Here is a 16,419-nt window from a genome sequence, read left to right as displayed (position 1 = left end):
TATGGATGGAATTCAACAGAGACTAAAAATAAACATGCACCTGGTCCAATGTAAACCTTGATAATATTATGTTAAATGGGGGCTTTACTATGTAGCCTATATGCTTAACTCAGTGCTGTGATTTTATGTCACATTCTGGCACCTAGAGTGGTCTGATTTGTGTAGGGTGTTGCCCTGGTCTGGTACATACCGTTTATAGTGTGCTCTAGACTCTCCCCTCTGGCTTTTTACACTGCACAGGTTAGTGTTCAGAGTGTGATCCCTCCACATCACACCATGTCTGTAATCACCATTATTGTAAAGTCTATTCACTATCTAGGACCTACAGACAGCAGCTGAAGGCGTCTATCCATAGTAGACATTCCAGGACAGTGTTGATTCAAACAGAAATATGTGCTAAAGCAACAGTTGAAAGCTACATGAGCAGGTGTTGGTTATCATGCATGCATAGCCCATCTCCTGCTCTTTCTGGCCACTGGGGAATTGTTAAAGGTCAGGTCTTTTTGTTGTTGTTGGTGTCACTAATATGGCAGGATGTTAAACACTAAATAGTGTTTGTGCATTTGACACACAAGCTCCTGCTGTTAAAACATAGCCTGATACATGAGGGCTTAGACAGATCACGCTTTGTGTGCCTCCTCTATTATCAGTGTTTGCCAGCCTGTTCTGTCCTATGAACTCTCGTGTTGGGGCAAGTCTTGTGGGAAAAAAAAAAAAGAAGCTCTGTCTGGCAAACCACGAGGAGCTACGAAGTGAGCGCAACAATCGCTCTCTTTGAGAATCCCACTCAAGCACATTAGCACAGTCGAAGATTTTGTTTTTGGTCTCTTTGGAATCTTTGCCTCCTGAAAGAAACACATTGAGTTTAGTATGTATTTCAAAAGAGTTACTTCTTATACAGAAACTGCTCTTTTTGCATGCAGCTGCAGACAAATGCTTTGAAAATACTTTGCATGACACAATTTGCAGAAAACCACCTATCCGTCAGTACCTGTAATACACTTCTACATTGTATACAAGAACAGCCAGCTGCTCTTTCCAAGTAGCTTATATGTGAAAATAAGTCACACAGGCAGCAGCAACAATGCCACACCTCAAATGACAGCATGCAGTGTGCGGGTGCAGTTGTTTGATCTGTCACGAGTTAGTCATTCTCGTATGGTTCAGTGTGTCAGGTGAGAGTCACAAAATGTTTCAGAAATCCTAAATAATTGAAATCATCCTAATTTAATGAAATGAAACCATCTTTAATCACTAACTCAATGTAGCATGTGTCTGCCAATGGAACTTGAAAATCACGAGTTTTAGTTTTGTAAAGCAAGTTAAATGAATATCAATCAATCATAATCATCATCAATAATCTTAGAATTATGTATTTAGTCAATGTTTCAGTGACTTTTGAGACAGTAGGGAACTTTTGTTCTTCAGTTGATGTTTTTGCAGAGTATAGAGCCAATATTAATGTATTATAGAAAGTAAGTTGGATAGCCCTTCATTTAGGTTCAATTTACAGGTAGACTGCTTCACTTGACTAAACTCAAGTCAGCTGTTACTTTTCAGTTTGAGATTTTACCCAAAAAACACATCTACAACATTGTTAAAGATGGTTCCAGTGCACCAGTAGCTCCCAAACGTTCTGGCTCGTGCACATTATACAGTTAAACTGTATAATGTAAAAATAAAGTAATAAATGCAGTTTGTTTTACAGTGAAATAACGTGTCTTTTTCCTTCCTGGAGTGGACTGTCTACAGCGGATGTACCGTTTGCTTTTGCTATGGCAACTGTACACAAATATGGCGGAACAGCAGCGCGCGCAGAAGGACTTCAACAAAATGAACTTTTATCCACAGCTTTAGCAGGCGGACATATGTTTATAGGTTATGTTAGGAAGGCTAGCTCGTCTTGCTAACGCTACATGTCGGTTCTGACGTTGCTTTTGCGCTAATTAACTAACTTATAGCTATACCTGGAATAACGTTGACGCACATTTAATCGTCAGCTGCATGAGTGGCACACCTGTACCATGCAAGAAGAGCCAGAGACGAGAGAAACATCGCGACTTGATCCGTCTGTGGACAGTCACAGACTTGCATCAGGAAAGTCACAGGTATGAACACCTGCTGCTAAGAATACTTAACTAACCCACGATTAACTAAATCCCCTCTAAACCATCTCTGTCTTGTATTTTAGGACATTTCTCACGTGTTAGCAAGCACCTTTAAGGACCTATACTCAAGAGACATCATTGGGAAAGACACTTTGTCCAACCTCATAAAGACAAAGAATGGACGAAGCAGCTACCACGACAGATATGTTGAAGAGCTCCAACAGGTAGCCTGACAGCAGGGTGTCTATTACTGAAACTAACAATGTAAAGTCAATAGAGGAAGTCATACAGTATTTATGAAATACGTCATTTCTTTTCAATCACACAGGCTCATTCTGAATACAGCCGGTGTATAAAAGAGGCTGACCTGCTGGAGAGTCATATAATTCAGGCCAGAGCTCGGGCTGCGGCCAAAGAAAGCCGGGCCTATGAGAGACTGACAGAGGAGATGGGAGATCTTTATGATCACCAGCGCATCCTCACAGGTGTGATGGAAACATTGTCGTGAATTGATATCTGTTACGCTGTTGTAAAAATGTATCTGTACATTTACTTTGAATATACCAACAGGGATGTTATTTGATGTTATTTCTTATGTCTATTTTCAGTCCATTCAGCCTTTTCCTGGTGTGTAGACGACGATCTTCTCAAAATGAACAACCTGATTTCCCCCCAGGACTACTTAACTACACAAAAACCCAGAGTGAGAGCACCAGCACCAAGTACATGACCCCCTTTTTTGGATTCATCTTAAATTATTCATAGCCAATGTGTTTGTTTTTTTCCTCAATATTGAACTTATTCCTTTCCTGTCAGTAAAATTGAATCCTGCCAAACCTACCATCGCCTACGCCATGCACGTGTCCAGGGAGCCTCAGGATGACGGTTACGCTTTAATGCCCAGCCCAGAAATGAATGAGTCAGATCGCAGCCTGACTCTCGAATCCAGCTCAGATACCCCAAAGAGAAAGAAAGCTCCCAGGGAGGTGAGGAGTCACAAGCCTACACCCTTTTGATTAGACAGAGAGTGATATATCTTACAATAACAGAATGCCTACATTTGAAATGAATAGATAACCAACTGAAACAGTAGACTAATTGAACAAAATAAGACATAAAAAGAACATTATTAAAAGGCGTTCCTCTGAGTTTTAAAAACTGAAAGTGTTCTACTACTATGTTTCAGAGGTCCGACCAGACCAAACCCAGACCAAAGTGGAAGGATGAGCCAAGCGCGACGGATCGGGCAGAGGGATGGGAAAAACTTCAGAAGCTGAAAGATCCCCACGACTTCCTACGCAATCCTCGCTTCCTTCCTCCGGATGCGCAGCAGGGTGGCGCATCCCTCGTCCGTCCCAGAGCAAAAGTGGGGAAGATGGAGCGTGCAAGGAAAGGGATGGAGAAGCAAAGGTACCCCGGAGTGTGTGCGTGTGCATGATTCTACATGCCTCTATGCTTAATATGCATAAGATGCAGTCATCAGAAAGGTTAGCTAAGGGGTTGGGATTCAACAAGAACCCTTTCCCACTTCCGTTAATATTAGTGCAGCGCCGGTTTTGATTCCAACCTAAAAAGCAAAAGACAATTTGTTCTTTGGCATATATAGAAACTAAAATCAGAAACGCTTGCTTTGTGGTTTTGACGTAGATTTCAGTGCTGGCGGTGGTGGCTCGTTAACCCAGCTCACCACTTCCTGTGAGAGCGCCTTTGTTGAGAACAGACAGAATAATCAGGTGTTGTTTTTGTGCTCATTCTCCCTGAAAGCTCAACGGAAAATCCTCTCCCAGCCTTTCTAGCAAAACCGTCAGAGGTGGTTTTCACCGACTACAGTGTGGGACGTGTTTATGAGGTATGTTTGAGTAACATATACGGAACAATTACAGTTTTACACAGAACTACCAACTGCTTTTCAATGAGATGATGCCCTTTCCCATTCTAGACTACCCTGGAGCTGAAAAACTTGACTTCTGCGAGTCGCACTGTCCGAGTCATCCCTCCTAGCACTCCTTACTTTTCTATCGGCCTGGGTGAGCCTTTTTCTTGTGATTGGATTACACAGCTTCCTCATTCCTGTTGATAGTGAGGAAATCGTGACCGTATCAAAAAGGCATGCAGGAGTTTTGAGAAATATAGTCATACATCTCTGGAATGCAATCAGGTGATTTCCTGTTTTGTTGTTGCATTCCCGTAAGTAAACACCAGCACCAACTACTGTATCGAATGCTATAAGAAGATAAATAGCACACAAGTGAATTTAGAAACTTGTACCGGTGCAATGTAAGAAGGGAATGATACTGAGATGTGTTTTGGCAGGGAGATTCCCTGGTGAGGGGGGTGTTGTTGCCCCAGGGATGAGTTGTAAGTACACAGTGCGCTTCGCTCCAGACTCCTTGGGGGGCTATGAGGACTACATAACGGTGGAGACCCTCGCTGGACACCGGTTTTGGGTGTCCATCGCAGCCAGAAGACCCCCTCCGATACTCACATGTGAGTCTCATAAGAATCTACCAACAATCCGTTGTTGTTGTAATGCTCATGAGTGTACTTTAATCGGTCACGCATTGTTGATATTTCCCCTTAATTATTGTGCAGTACCGAGAGTTCTGGACTGTGGTTGTTGTCTGATCGGAGGGGTCAAATTTGTTGAGTTCTTGTGCCAAAATATAAGCTTCAGCGCCGGGACCTTTTGCATCATCCCCAAGAACCAGTGGCCAGCCTCGAACCTCAGGGTAAAAACAATCTGACACATTATCTAAGATACAGTAACGGTTCTAGATCCAATATTACTGAAAATGTATCCTGCATGTTGTTTCTTTTCTTTATGTAGTCTGTGGCAAGAACGTACTTTTCTGAGCAGCCACCCTTTGCGGTCAGCCCGTCTCTTTTTGTGCTGCAGCCAGGAGAGGCCACTGTGGTGGAGGTGAGTGTGTTGTGGAGGTAAATGGAAAAAATGTAGACGCAATGCTTCACTTCTCGGGTTACTTCACAGTTTGTTTTAGAAGCATCAGGTTTCACTTCTCTGCAGCTGACTGTGTTTGAATAGAAATTCAGTCCTATACATTCTCTGTGTGCTTCAAATAATTGTGTGTGTGTGTGTGTGTGTGTTTGCAGGTGGTGTTCTTCCCCATCACTGCTGAGAGGAGCTGCCAGGTGTTCACTGTTGTGTGTGACAACTGCCAGGTGAAAGACATTTCCATTGAAGGTGAATCTTTTCAGCGATCAGAAAACTAGTAAAATATGACTTTGAAGGTCCAAGACAATTTGTTCATCGTCTCTGTAATGTGTGTGTGTTTCCCAGGCGAGGGCCAGCTGATTGCACTTGAGCTCGTATCTGTATCTGGGAAGAAGGAGCCTCCTGTGGTGGGAGAGGTGCGTGACCTCACTGCAGAGCACTTTGTCCGTTTCAGCCCGTCTAACCCTCACTCTGTGCAGCAGAAAAAAGTCATCATAAGAAACAACGTGTAAGCCTCACCCTCTCATATGTCATCACTACGAAGCATGAAATAGTATCGTGTTTTTTAAAAAATGTTTTAATGTCATGTCTCTTCACAAGTACAAACATCACATGTGCTCTTTTTGGCCAGAGGATAACGTAGTAAGAAGGGAGACCTCTTAAATTGGAGCACTGGGATTCAAGCCTCTAGTGTTGGCAGGATTAACATGTAGTAATTGTGTCCTCAAGTGAGAAACTAAGTGCTGATTAACTATGAGACCCAGGCCTGCTGCTCTGTCGCTGACTCTGCGCAGCGGCACAAGTAGAAGAAGAGTTTCCCTTCGGGGATCATTAAATATCACATTAAATCTCTCTTTCTCTCTCTCGCTCTCTCTCTCTCTCTCTCTCTCTCTCTCTCTCTCTCTCTCTCTCTCTCTCTCTCTCTCTCTCTCTCTCTCTCTCTGTGTCTGTCTGTCTCTCTCATTCTCTCTCTGTGTCTGTCTGTCTGTCTCTCTCATTGTCTGTCTCTCTCTCTCTCTCTCTCTCTCTCATTGTCTGTCTCTCTCTCTCATTGTCTGTCTCTCTCTCTCTCATTGTCTCTCTGGGGCTGAAGCCACTTGGAGCTGCCTTTCCACTGGCAGATCATGAAGCCAAACCTGCACCCATTCCTTCCAGGGGAAACCCCAGAGCCCTCACACATCCAGTTCCACCTGGCCACAGACGATGCTTTCCATGTCAGCCCCCTAACTGGAGTTCTGCCCCCCTGCCAGGATCAAGAGTTTCTAGTCACCTTTTGCCCTAAAGAAGTACAAAGGACTCCAAATAAATCACAATATTTCTTACATTATGAATGTCCTGTTTGGAAGCGAAAAGCTGATTCTTAATTCACGTCATGTTGTGTTTTCTTAAGTTGAAGGATTACCACAGTGTCTGTCACTTAGTCCTGAGGGATGTTCCCCATCTGTCACCAGAGCCCACTGACAACGGGTAAAGTTCCTGTGACTTTGTATGCACTGTGGTAGAAGTGTATGTAAAAATAACACCCCCAACACATCACATCCAAAGAATTGACATCACACAGCAAGTTCAGCACACTTCATCTAACAAAGTATTTGATTGTGTGTGTGTGTGTGTGTGTGTGTGTGTGTGTGTGTGTGTGTGTGTGTGTGTGTGTGTAAATCTAGTGTCCTTCAGCCCGTACGCACTGGGTCCAAGGTAGGCGATGTCATAGTCATGGAGATAGAGCTCAAGGGATCAACAGAGCCGTACCAGGTCCTGCTGGAGCCCTATGCTGTTGTTATCCCCGGAGAGATTTTTATTTGCTCGACCACCCGCAGGCATTTCAAGGTTATTTTAAGTAATGTTAACCATACATGACAGATATTATATTTCTACCACAATTACAGTCATTCATGGTTGTTTCTGTGTCTTGTGTGTTTTAGATGTGGAACCACAGCAAAACCTGCATCTTTTTTCAATGGGAGAGAATGAGCAGCAGCAGCAGCCACATCATTGAAGTAGAGCCCTCTGCTGGTAGCATAGGTGTGTCACACAGCACAATGAAGAATAACACAGAAATCCAGAAATCCTCCTTTAATTTAGGTTCACTTGTACATTATGAATTGTAAACACCATTTGATGTAGTTGATGTATTAGTTCATTATTGATTGCTCTGTCGTTTGTGGGTCAAGAGGAAAACGAGTGTTTCGATTTCGACCTGATTCTGAGTGGAGGGAAACCGGAGAAGGTTGTGACCGGTCTGGTTTGCCACATAGAGCACCACCACGAGCCCGTCACTTTGGCTGTGGAAGTCTGTTTTAAGGTAAGAATGAATCTTAACACCATCACAAAACAACGAACATGTCATGGCTAAAATCATTCTATTCCACAATGCTAATTTGTTGCTGTGATATTCCTAGAGTGTGGTTTATCTGTGAGCTGTGACCTCTTTATGTTCGTCGTTTGACTTCGGACAGGGTCCCATAGTGACCCTCAGTCTGCCCAGCGTGGAGTTTGGGCTCATGAAGCTCGGGGAGCAGGCACAGACCACTCTGCTCCTCACTAACATTACCCATCTGGAGGCTTCCTGGACACTGAAGGAGAGGCCTAACAATCAGCAGGACCACCAGGACACACAGGTGCTGTACACTGGACAATAATATAGCAAAACATTTATGATAAAAATAACATTGAATCTATATGAATCTCTGTTGCTTAGATCTCAGTGGAACCACGCAGAGGTGTGCTGCCCCCGTTGGCCTCTTGCAGTGTAGATGTGCTATTTAGTCCCCGTTTCTGCCAGCGATATGAAACAGAGCTGGAGTTGACAGTGGAGAATGGAACGGGATGGTAATGATGCTTCACTGTTCCTCTCTTTGAGATAATATAACCACTGTACTTAAAGGAAGGTCTGCGCAGAGGGACCAGCCCAGCAACAATGACGTTACTCAGCGTTCCGTCCCGTTGACAACAAGCGACACTACCTGTGTGTTGCAGTCGCTTGTCGGTGCGAGCAGATGTGCAGTCTCCACGGGTGTGTCTGCTGAACTGTGAGCTGCTCTTCTCTGAACTCTACGTTGGAGTTCCTGCCGAGGCAACCGTCACTCTCTTCAACCAGACCCTGCTGCCTTCACGCTTCAGCTGGACGGTACGCTGGCATCGCTTCATTTTTTATCACCACTTCATTTACTGTGAGAAGAATGAACGGTGCAGTGAATGCTGCCATCGTGTTAGAAACCCCTGGTCTGTTTGAATGATTGCGGTGCTTAATCCGTGTCGTGTGTAAAGCTGTTTGCTTTTTTTATTTCTCATAGATAAAATTAGGATTTATGACAATTAATACTCGATGATGTGCGTTTTACATTTTCCCCACCAGGCTCAGCTCCAGGGTAAACAGGCTGAACTGTGTACAGCCAGTTTTGACCCCTCTTCTAGCACTCTGGGACCTAATGCCAGTTTGGAGACCACAGTTCATTTCATCTCTCACACAGATGTAAGTACCAGTGAAACTGAAGTTAGAGCGTACTTAGCTCCTCTACTGTGACCTTTTCCCCAGTGAAATGGTACAGTTACAACAGGTATATGAATCCTATCCTTCATGTATTTGTCTCTTTGTCCAGCTGGATCTGACTGAGGTAGCCGCTCTCTGTGAGGTCCAGGGGATGAGCTCTCCTCTTGTTGTTGGCATCATGGCTTCCAAAACCAAGAAACTCAGTGTGTCCTACTCACTGCCCAGTGTCTGGTAGTAACCTTGGCCTACAGTCTATTATCTAACCACCTAATAGCTTCACTAACTCCATAGCATTAGTGTTTGTTGAGTCACGGTTGCTTTTCTTTGCCTTTAGCTCTCCTCCAGATGACGAGAGCCCCTCAACACTGTTGCTTGACTTTCGCGACGACGTCATTTTGAACAGAGCCGTTACTAAGCAGTTACTGATAACCAATCAAACTGCTATCCCTGCCCCTTTTATCATAGAGGCGGATTATTTCACCTGCCATGCCTCAAAGCCAAAGAACCAGTCAGAGAAAAGGTAAGGGGAGCTAGCTCACTAACCTGAATAATGGATCATAGACCGACTTTGCTGTACTGCAGATGTGACGCGCGCTGCATTTTAATCGCAGATTGACATATGTCAAGAAGCCGCTTCACTCTGTTCGAGCTCAGAAAGAAGAAGAAAAAGCCCTCAAGGGTACGCTTAGCTTTTCATTAGTGCACACAGCACACACTTTTAAAATCAAAGCAGATTGAGTGCACACTCAAACTTCCCGTATCTATTGGCAGAGTTTGTGAGCAGCCTGCTGGCTCATGGGAAAGGAGCAGCTTTCTTTGTCCTACCAGACACGGGGACCCTGGGACCTTTTGAGACCCGGACTGTGGACGTCACTGCCTACACGGACATGTGGGGCGAATACAGAGATCACCTCATATGCAAAGTATGATGCCATGCAATGGGTTGTTGCAGATATTTAAGGATTATAACTTACTTTCTACTGTAAGATCCTCTTCATTTTGTTGCAGACTGATGAATAATGTTGAAATCTAATTCCCCCCCCCCTCCTGTAGGTGGGGGACCTCGAGCCCACGCTCATTCCCATGCAGATGACGGTGACAGGCTGCCCACTCTACTTCCAAATGATGGGCCCACGCCCAGACAACCAGAACCAGGGACCAATAACACAGTCTGTTCTCCTATCCTCCCCTCCAATTAAAGTAGACTAATGATGGCATTATATCTGCATCAGTTTGACATTCCTGTTTGCATCATTAGGTTTGGCACTCATGTATCTGGAGGTGACACGGTGTCTCGTTCTTTTCGCATCAACAATCCCACCATGTTTGGTAAGGGAAAATGTATGGAGTGGCTGGTTACAAATACCCACAATGCTTCACATGCTTTCTTCAGAGCCAACAACTGTAAACCTTCTGACATCAATTTGAATGTTTCCTTTCATATCTATTGCCTGTTTTATTGTTCCTGGTTCAGGTTCATCATTTATGATTTGGCTTTTATTTATGAATTGATTAATTATATTTACATTGTATTTTAATCTAAGCGGCTGGACTGATTCCTGAGCTACACCAATGTCTTTTTTTGTTTGTTTGTGTGTTAGTCTGACTCCTGCAATAGCAGTATGTCTTTTTTATGTGTAGTCTCCTGTGACTCTGACTGACTAGTTCCCCCTTTTGGGGTTAATAAAGTTATCTAATTTAAATCTTTGCCACCAGATATTCGCATGGACTGGGAAACATACAACATAGATCAGAATGACCATAAACTGGTGGACGTTGTGGTGGCATATGGAGACGCCTTTCCAGTTAAAGATGCTGATGGAAACGAGGTGTTAAGTGGCGCATTAAGGATTTCTGGTGGGAACGTTCAAACAGCCTGGGAAAGAAATACGACCCGAGGTTCTGAGGGGACGAGCTCCTTCCTCTGTAGCATGACCGTGAGTCCATTTTACATCGCAACACGGATACATGAACATAAACTTTAATGACTTTTATGACGATGCCTCTGGGAAATTATTGTGGCTACAATGCCAGTGAGTGAACCCACATTTCATTGGCTCAAAGCGGCTTAATCCTATTGATTTCAGAGCGGGGAAGGGGAGGAATGTGTATCCGAGGATGACTGTGAGGAAGAGGAAACATGTCTCTATCCCTCTCCTGCAAAGAAAAAACTCTTCTCTGTTCACATCAGACCTCATGTGGGCAACCTCTCGGATTACCCATACTGCATCACACCCCAGCAACTAGTACGTTGATAAGACTTTAGCTACATACATACATTTTACCACTCTGCTTTTATTGATATGAATAACGATGTATTATCTTGGTCTGCTGATTATCTCAAGGTGGTTCCAGCAAAGGGCAGCAGCACTATCCATGTCTCTTTCACTCCTTTGACTCTTTCTGGGTCAGGTTGTGAGTCCAGATGTGTGGGCCTGGCTCTGGGCTTCCTGAGTCTAGACTCCGAGGTAACAGGCTCAAACACGCTAAACAGCGTCTTTCAATCTTAAATCCTGGAGAAGGCACACAGGAGATGACTCTGACGCTACCAAAATTCCCTTATTATTGTGTTGTTTGTTTACAGATGGCTGCCTGTGTCCCGGGTAAAGTTGGAAGAGCTCAGGGTTTGGATTTGGAGCCTGTCAGAATGGATCTACTTGCAGTCGTTAAGCCTGCAGTGTAAGCAATCACAATCATACCAAGTCCCCAAAATCCCTAATGAATCCAACTCTGTTTATGTTTCCTAAATTAAAATGAGCTGAGGTTAGACAAGAGGTGGTCTGATTATGTGTCACATCTTCCCCTTGGCTCCATGTTGCTGCAGGCTGTTAGTGCAGATAGAGGAGGACGAGGGGGTGCTGGAGTTTCATGCCTCAGCCGGTGATTTACTGAAGACGAAATCAGAGACGGTCGGTCTGAGAAATCAACAACACTAATCAAAAGCGCTCTGACACACTGAAGTGCATGCATGATGGATTGATCCCAACGGTGTTCAGTATCTCAGACCAGTCATGCTCAGTGGTCGCTTTTCTGGTCGTTTTGCTCCGTAGGCGGTAGTTTGTGAATTTGACACCGAACGGGCCTTTCAGCTGAGAAACAACTCAGAAATGCCCCTACACTTCAGACTGGAGACTCAGCCTCCCTTTAGAGTGCTTAATCAGCAGCTTCGAGTCCGGACCAGCACCTCCAGCAACCCACCTACTGGTGACAGCCAGTCTCTGGTGCTGCACCCACAACAAAGCATGCAGGTGAGATGAGGAGAGTCGGTCATGTTCTGGATAATACAAAATGTTCCGTTATCTTGTCATTCTTGACAGTTAGTTGTACTCTTTTTTGCTGTGAATACCAGGTGAAGGTGGCCTTCCACAGCTCCCTGTCCCTTCTGGACCATGCAGACCAAGCAGGTGAGGAAGTCCCTCCTGGAGTGACGCTGATCCATCGTGCAAAAGAGGAAAGGAAGCTGTGTTTCCAGCAAAACCTCCTGATTCACTACAGCAACAACAGCCTGCAGGTCAGACTCTGTCGTGAAGCTCAACGGTAGAAATGCGTCAAAGGGGAGAAAAAAAGACAAGTCATTATGCACGGTAATAGGTAATTGACCTCACAAAGTTCATTTCTTCTCTGCTCTGTGCAGACGGTGCCTCTCTGTGCCCATTTGGAGCTTGTTACAATGCGTCTGTCCAGCGACAGCGTCGACTTTGGGTTCTGCTACGTGGGGCAGACACAGATAATAGAAGTCGTCCTCTACAGACACGGAGCCCACACTGACTGGAAATCAGTTCTAGGTATCTACTGAACTGTCTTCTATATTGTTGTCTATATCATTGCTCTTACGTTAGCTCTGGTTTTTTTTTTTTATGCACAACTTGACTAAACTGACTGACTGGAATTATGCTTTTTTTTTTTACACATACAGTGCTTTGGAATGGCAATTATTATATATATAAATATATATATTTAGTGTCTGGGTAAAATGTAATTTGTTTTATTCTGTTTTTGGGCAAATTAGTTGCTTACTTGCCCCGGACAAGCCTTGTCGTTGAGCCCTGGGTGTCTGACTCATCTTCCTTATTTAAACCAGTCTGTAGCCCAGTTAGTAAATTAAATATAATGAGAGAGTTTAACAAAAATTAATTTCTTTTGTTTGCTGTAATAATTATATCATCACAACATGAGCTGATGTCAGTAGTGTCAATTATGAGTCATATTCCTTTGTTTGCATAGCTCGTCAACCTGTAATTGCCTTGTGTGTTTCCCTGTGTGTGTGTGTATGTGTGTGTGTGTGTTTTTGTAGAGTCAGATGAAGGAGACTCCCGTGTGTTCAAAGTGACACCAGACTTTTGGCCTCCCAGGTCGAAGGAGCTCCACGTCACCAGCGGCAGCCAGTGTCTCCAGATCAGCTTCACTCCCAGGTAACAACCCACAGACCACCATCACAATGTCTACACAGGGTTTATGAGAAGCTCATACTATAACATTAACATTGTACTACGATATCAATAACAGATGTTTGCATATTATGTGTTCTAGCGAGGACAGAGAGTTCAGGGCCATCGTGGTAATCCAGCCCCGTCTGGTGAAGACCCCCCTCACTCTGCAGCTCCAGGGAACAGGATCCTTTGACGAAGTGCACAGGTCACACAATCATCACCTGCTCTCCTGAAAGCAACTTGTTTATTTGTTCTTTTGTAAGAATGTAAATAAATATGAAGAACAACTTGTCAGGTCTCTATCACTTTATTTACATATAAAAGTGCTTTTAATAATGAGTAAATTATGAACTTGTTAGAGGTTTTCTATCAAGACGATACATTTATTATGATGAGACCTAATTTACGATAAACCCTCACTGGATTATAGTCACTCAATCTGTGTGTTTACATATTAATGAAGGATTTATGCGGTTAAAATTAATGTGAGTTCTTATGACACGTAGTGCAATGTCCTCAATCACCTGCTATTATACATAGAGGTATTAACACTTAAGGTGCAATAGCATTAGCTAAGTGTCAATATAAGGGTTATCAAAACAGCAATGCATTCCCTTATTTAGAGATGGTTCATATCACTCTTTGTAACCACAGTATCAAGTCTTGATTTCTAGTCTTCCCCTACAGTCCAATAAATCGAAGACAGCAGCAGCAGCTTCCACTCCAGTCTCGCTTTGCTAACAGGAAATCCATCACTTACTCTAAAGTTAGATCTGTAAAAATATAATCCACATTATTTTTAGGTTTTGCTGCGGAGCTCACCTGACTGGCCAAGGCCTCATTGATTTTCAGCAAGTCGATAACAGCCACAGCGCGCCCTGAGGGTAAATGGATTTTCTCTAGAAGACCCTTTTAGCTGAGATGAAAAAAGGCAGCCACAAGGATAAACAAAAGTATGTGAACTGTGCTTCCGCAGACACATCTTGTCCAAGTGCTACTTGGATAGTAAAGGTTGGTTCAGTACCCACGGGGGGATGGGGGGGGGGGGGGACTCCCAGCACTACGTGACCCCCGGGATCAGCAGTAAAAAGCTTTGAGTGCAGACCTGCAACTCGTCTGCAACCCTCACCTGCTTACAGTATTTATTTCTTAGTATGTAAAATCAGTTTGAATGCTTTTCATAAAACTGGCATAAAAATCTCTCTGAAACATCCTCCAAAGTGATGCTCTAAAAGCCACAAGAAACACACACACACACACACACACACACACACACACACACACACACACACACACATGCACACACAGCCTGTTATTGTTTATAACAGCTGCCTGTGGTGTTCATCTAGCACAGTTCAGTGGTACAGAAATCTACAAGTCCTAAGAGAGATGCAAATGTCCAATTGATATTCATTGCACTGAAGCAGTCTTACTGATCATGTCTCATCACAATAAAACAGTGCTGTGCAGAGCTAATCTGAAGAGAGCGATGCTGCGGACGAGGTCAGTGGAGCGTTTGTTATCGTGATTGTCTGGTCTAAAATGCCAAAAAGAGGAGACAGGACTGCCCGGGTTTACATTGTTGTGCCCGTTATCAATGATTTTTGGTCTCTTTTCTTTCTTGAAATGCCACGGATCTGTCTGACGAGAGCACAACACACGGCTAAGATGAGTTACAATACACTGCTGCATGGTCGGTTTCATTAACACTGCCCATTAGTCTGGAGCTCATGTTGTCGTGCTTGTTGATTGAACACAACATGCTGTCCCCGCCGTCAGAACAATAAATGATTCAGGGTCCCAGTTGTGTCCAAATTTTACAGATGTTTACAGATGCAAGATCCAAGTTCCTAATAACTCCTGCAGACACAGTGAAGGGAGGAACTTTTGGTTAATGGTTATCATTTTTTGAGGGTTGAGTCATTAGTGCACCATTTGTCTTTATTTGTTTTCGACTTAAACTGTTCCTGTGAACCCAGAGGAGCACTCACATCCCGAGAAAGTGCTGCCACAGACAAACTGTAGGTGAGCTCATCGAGTGACAGTCAACATCTGCAAGCGCTGCCGCCATCTCTGTACTCAGCAGCTGATCAGCTGTGGTGTCCGGACAACGCAGAGGGTAAAATGTGTCTGTGCACCTGCAGGAATGGCATGAATGCATATGAGCTTAAAGCACAATATACATACATTATTTAGCAGGTTAGCAAAAAGTCCCTAAAAGTTTTCCCAATGCAGACTTTTTGTATTTAATAAATACAAAAAGTCTGCAAAAACACATACTGTAACTGCACATTTAATATTAATTATTATTATTATTTATTAAAGGAAAACAAATATGTATTGTATTATTTGGGTCATTCTATATGTTTTACTATAAGTATATATATATATAATTATAATTTTATATATATATATGTATTGTTAGTGATTAAGTAAATGAGGTTTTCTGGTGGTATTTGTGCTAGTGTAGAATAAAAAGAAAACAGGCCTATCTGCAGCAGTTGTTGTACTTGCGCCAGGTGTCCACGGGGGGGCGTTGCTCCCTGCACTTTGACGCCTGCTGCCTTGTAAACGCACCACCGGAGAGCGTCACCACTTCCTGGAGCTCACGTTGTTGCTGACATCAGAGGCGCAGCTCCAGGGAAAAACTCAGCTCCTCTCTGTAGTGTGCGTGGAGACAAGCGAAGAGCAGGGTGAAAAAAAACAAAACTTTCCTCTGGAACACATCAACCATTGCAGCGTCTTCCTCTCTGTAAACACAGCTCTGGATCATGCACCCGGGAGAAGAGGAGCTCTTTCTGCCTGAACACAGCGTGTATTTGTAATTGTTCAGTACTGAGCGCAGTTTCCGGATATCAGTCCACTGTTTTGGGTGAAGATCTGCTCTGCATCTTGCTGGGATTTTTCCGCTCTTCCCGACGTTTATCTGTGATAATTTACACTCGCCAGTTAATTCATCCTTCATTCATCCTTGCAGCCACAACTACAACATGGAGACACATTGATAACAAGGTAACAGTCCAGTCTGCATTATGTCTCGATTTGTTTTGTGAGATCACTGCTTTTAGACTGTTATTTCCTGTTTATAGCAAATTAAATGCCAGTACATTAAACTAGAAGTGCAGATAATAAAGTTGATCATTTGTAGTTTTAAATAGCTGTTCTAATAAAACACAAACATGCAGTCTGTTTGCTGATAGAAAACTTACTGAATAGGACTTCATGCAAGTGGAAACTGTTACCTGAACAACCACAGATGTATTTCATTGAAAATATTTCTTCAGCAAATGTTCATTTGAATAAGTAGAGGCCCATAATCAGCCCCATATTTGTTGATAAATTCATATTTTTGGTTTGCATTTGATAATGAGTGGGTGTTTTCAGTGCAACTGTTCTCACATGGTTTTAATCAAGTGTTGTGCTTCACTTATCACCAGT

General features: G+C 43.5%; 2 protein-coding genes across 2 annotated transcripts in view; both read left to right on the top strand.

Annotated features, from left to right (window-relative positions):
* The first annotated feature begins 1,958 nt into the window (after positions 1 to 1,958).
* dlec1 (DLEC1 cilia and flagella associated protein) lies at positions 1,959 to 13,215 on the top strand. Its single transcript, XM_068732297.1, has 38 exons — positions 1,959 to 2,108; positions 2,192 to 2,332; positions 2,437 to 2,593; positions 2,717 to 2,830; positions 2,925 to 3,094; positions 3,295 to 3,518; positions 3,873 to 3,957; positions 4,048 to 4,135; positions 4,422 to 4,595; positions 4,701 to 4,837; positions 4,936 to 5,028; positions 5,220 to 5,310; positions 5,407 to 5,569; positions 6,155 to 6,347; positions 6,452 to 6,528; positions 6,726 to 6,888; positions 6,984 to 7,083; positions 7,233 to 7,363; positions 7,518 to 7,679; positions 7,760 to 7,890; positions 8,038 to 8,188; positions 8,417 to 8,533; positions 8,661 to 8,782; positions 8,886 to 9,071; positions 9,163 to 9,230; positions 9,323 to 9,474; positions 9,605 to 9,720; positions 9,810 to 9,880; positions 10,268 to 10,488; positions 10,639 to 10,797; positions 10,897 to 11,019; positions 11,136 to 11,230; positions 11,376 to 11,460; positions 11,602 to 11,799; positions 11,901 to 12,062; positions 12,186 to 12,336; positions 12,846 to 12,963; positions 13,082 to 13,215. Exons 1-38 carry the CDS (start codon positions 2,025 to 2,027, stop codon positions 13,212 to 13,214), a joined length of 5,106 nt encoding a protein of 1,701 aa, XP_068588398.1. The 5' UTR covers positions 1,959 to 2,024; the 3' UTR covers position 13,215.
* A 2,385-nt stretch (positions 13,216 to 15,600) lies between these two features.
* Positions 15,601 to 16,419, top strand: part of map3k22 (mitogen-activated protein kinase kinase kinase 22) — a 37,735-nt gene continuing 36,916 nt past the window's right edge. The window contains exon 1 of the mRNA XM_068732266.1: positions 15,601 to 15,993. The gene's annotated coding sequence lies outside the window, so the exon portion shown is untranslated. The remainder of the gene's footprint in view (positions 15,994 to 16,419) is intronic.

This window comes from Cebidichthys violaceus, unplaced genomic scaffold, assembly GCF_023349555.1.
Source record: "Cebidichthys violaceus isolate CVI_PGR_0920_01 unplaced genomic scaffold, fCebVio1.0.p SCAF_58, whole genome shotgun sequence".
NCBI lineage: Eukaryota > Metazoa > Chordata > Actinopteri > Perciformes > Stichaeidae > Cebidichthys > Cebidichthys violaceus.
The sequence above is the reverse complement of the archived record's forward strand: the minus strand, read 5'-3'. Positions and strand labels throughout refer to the sequence as shown.

What these genes read in the sequence shown, in the direction of transcription:
- dlec1 (XM_068732297.1), top strand. Translation starts at nt 2,025, where the DNA reads ATGCAAGAAGAGCCAGAGACGAGAGAAACATCGCGACTTGATCCGTCT. An exon ending in TCACCTTTTGCCCTAAAGAA is followed by an intron (nt 6,348 to 6,451) that starts GTACAAAGGACT and finishes TGTTTTCTTAAG; the next exon opens with TTGAAGGATTACCACAGTGT. An exon ending in TGACTGGAAATCAGTTCTAG is followed by an intron (nt 12,337 to 12,845) that starts GTATCTACTGAA and finishes GTGTTTTTGTAG; the next exon opens with AGTCAGATGAAGGAGACTCC.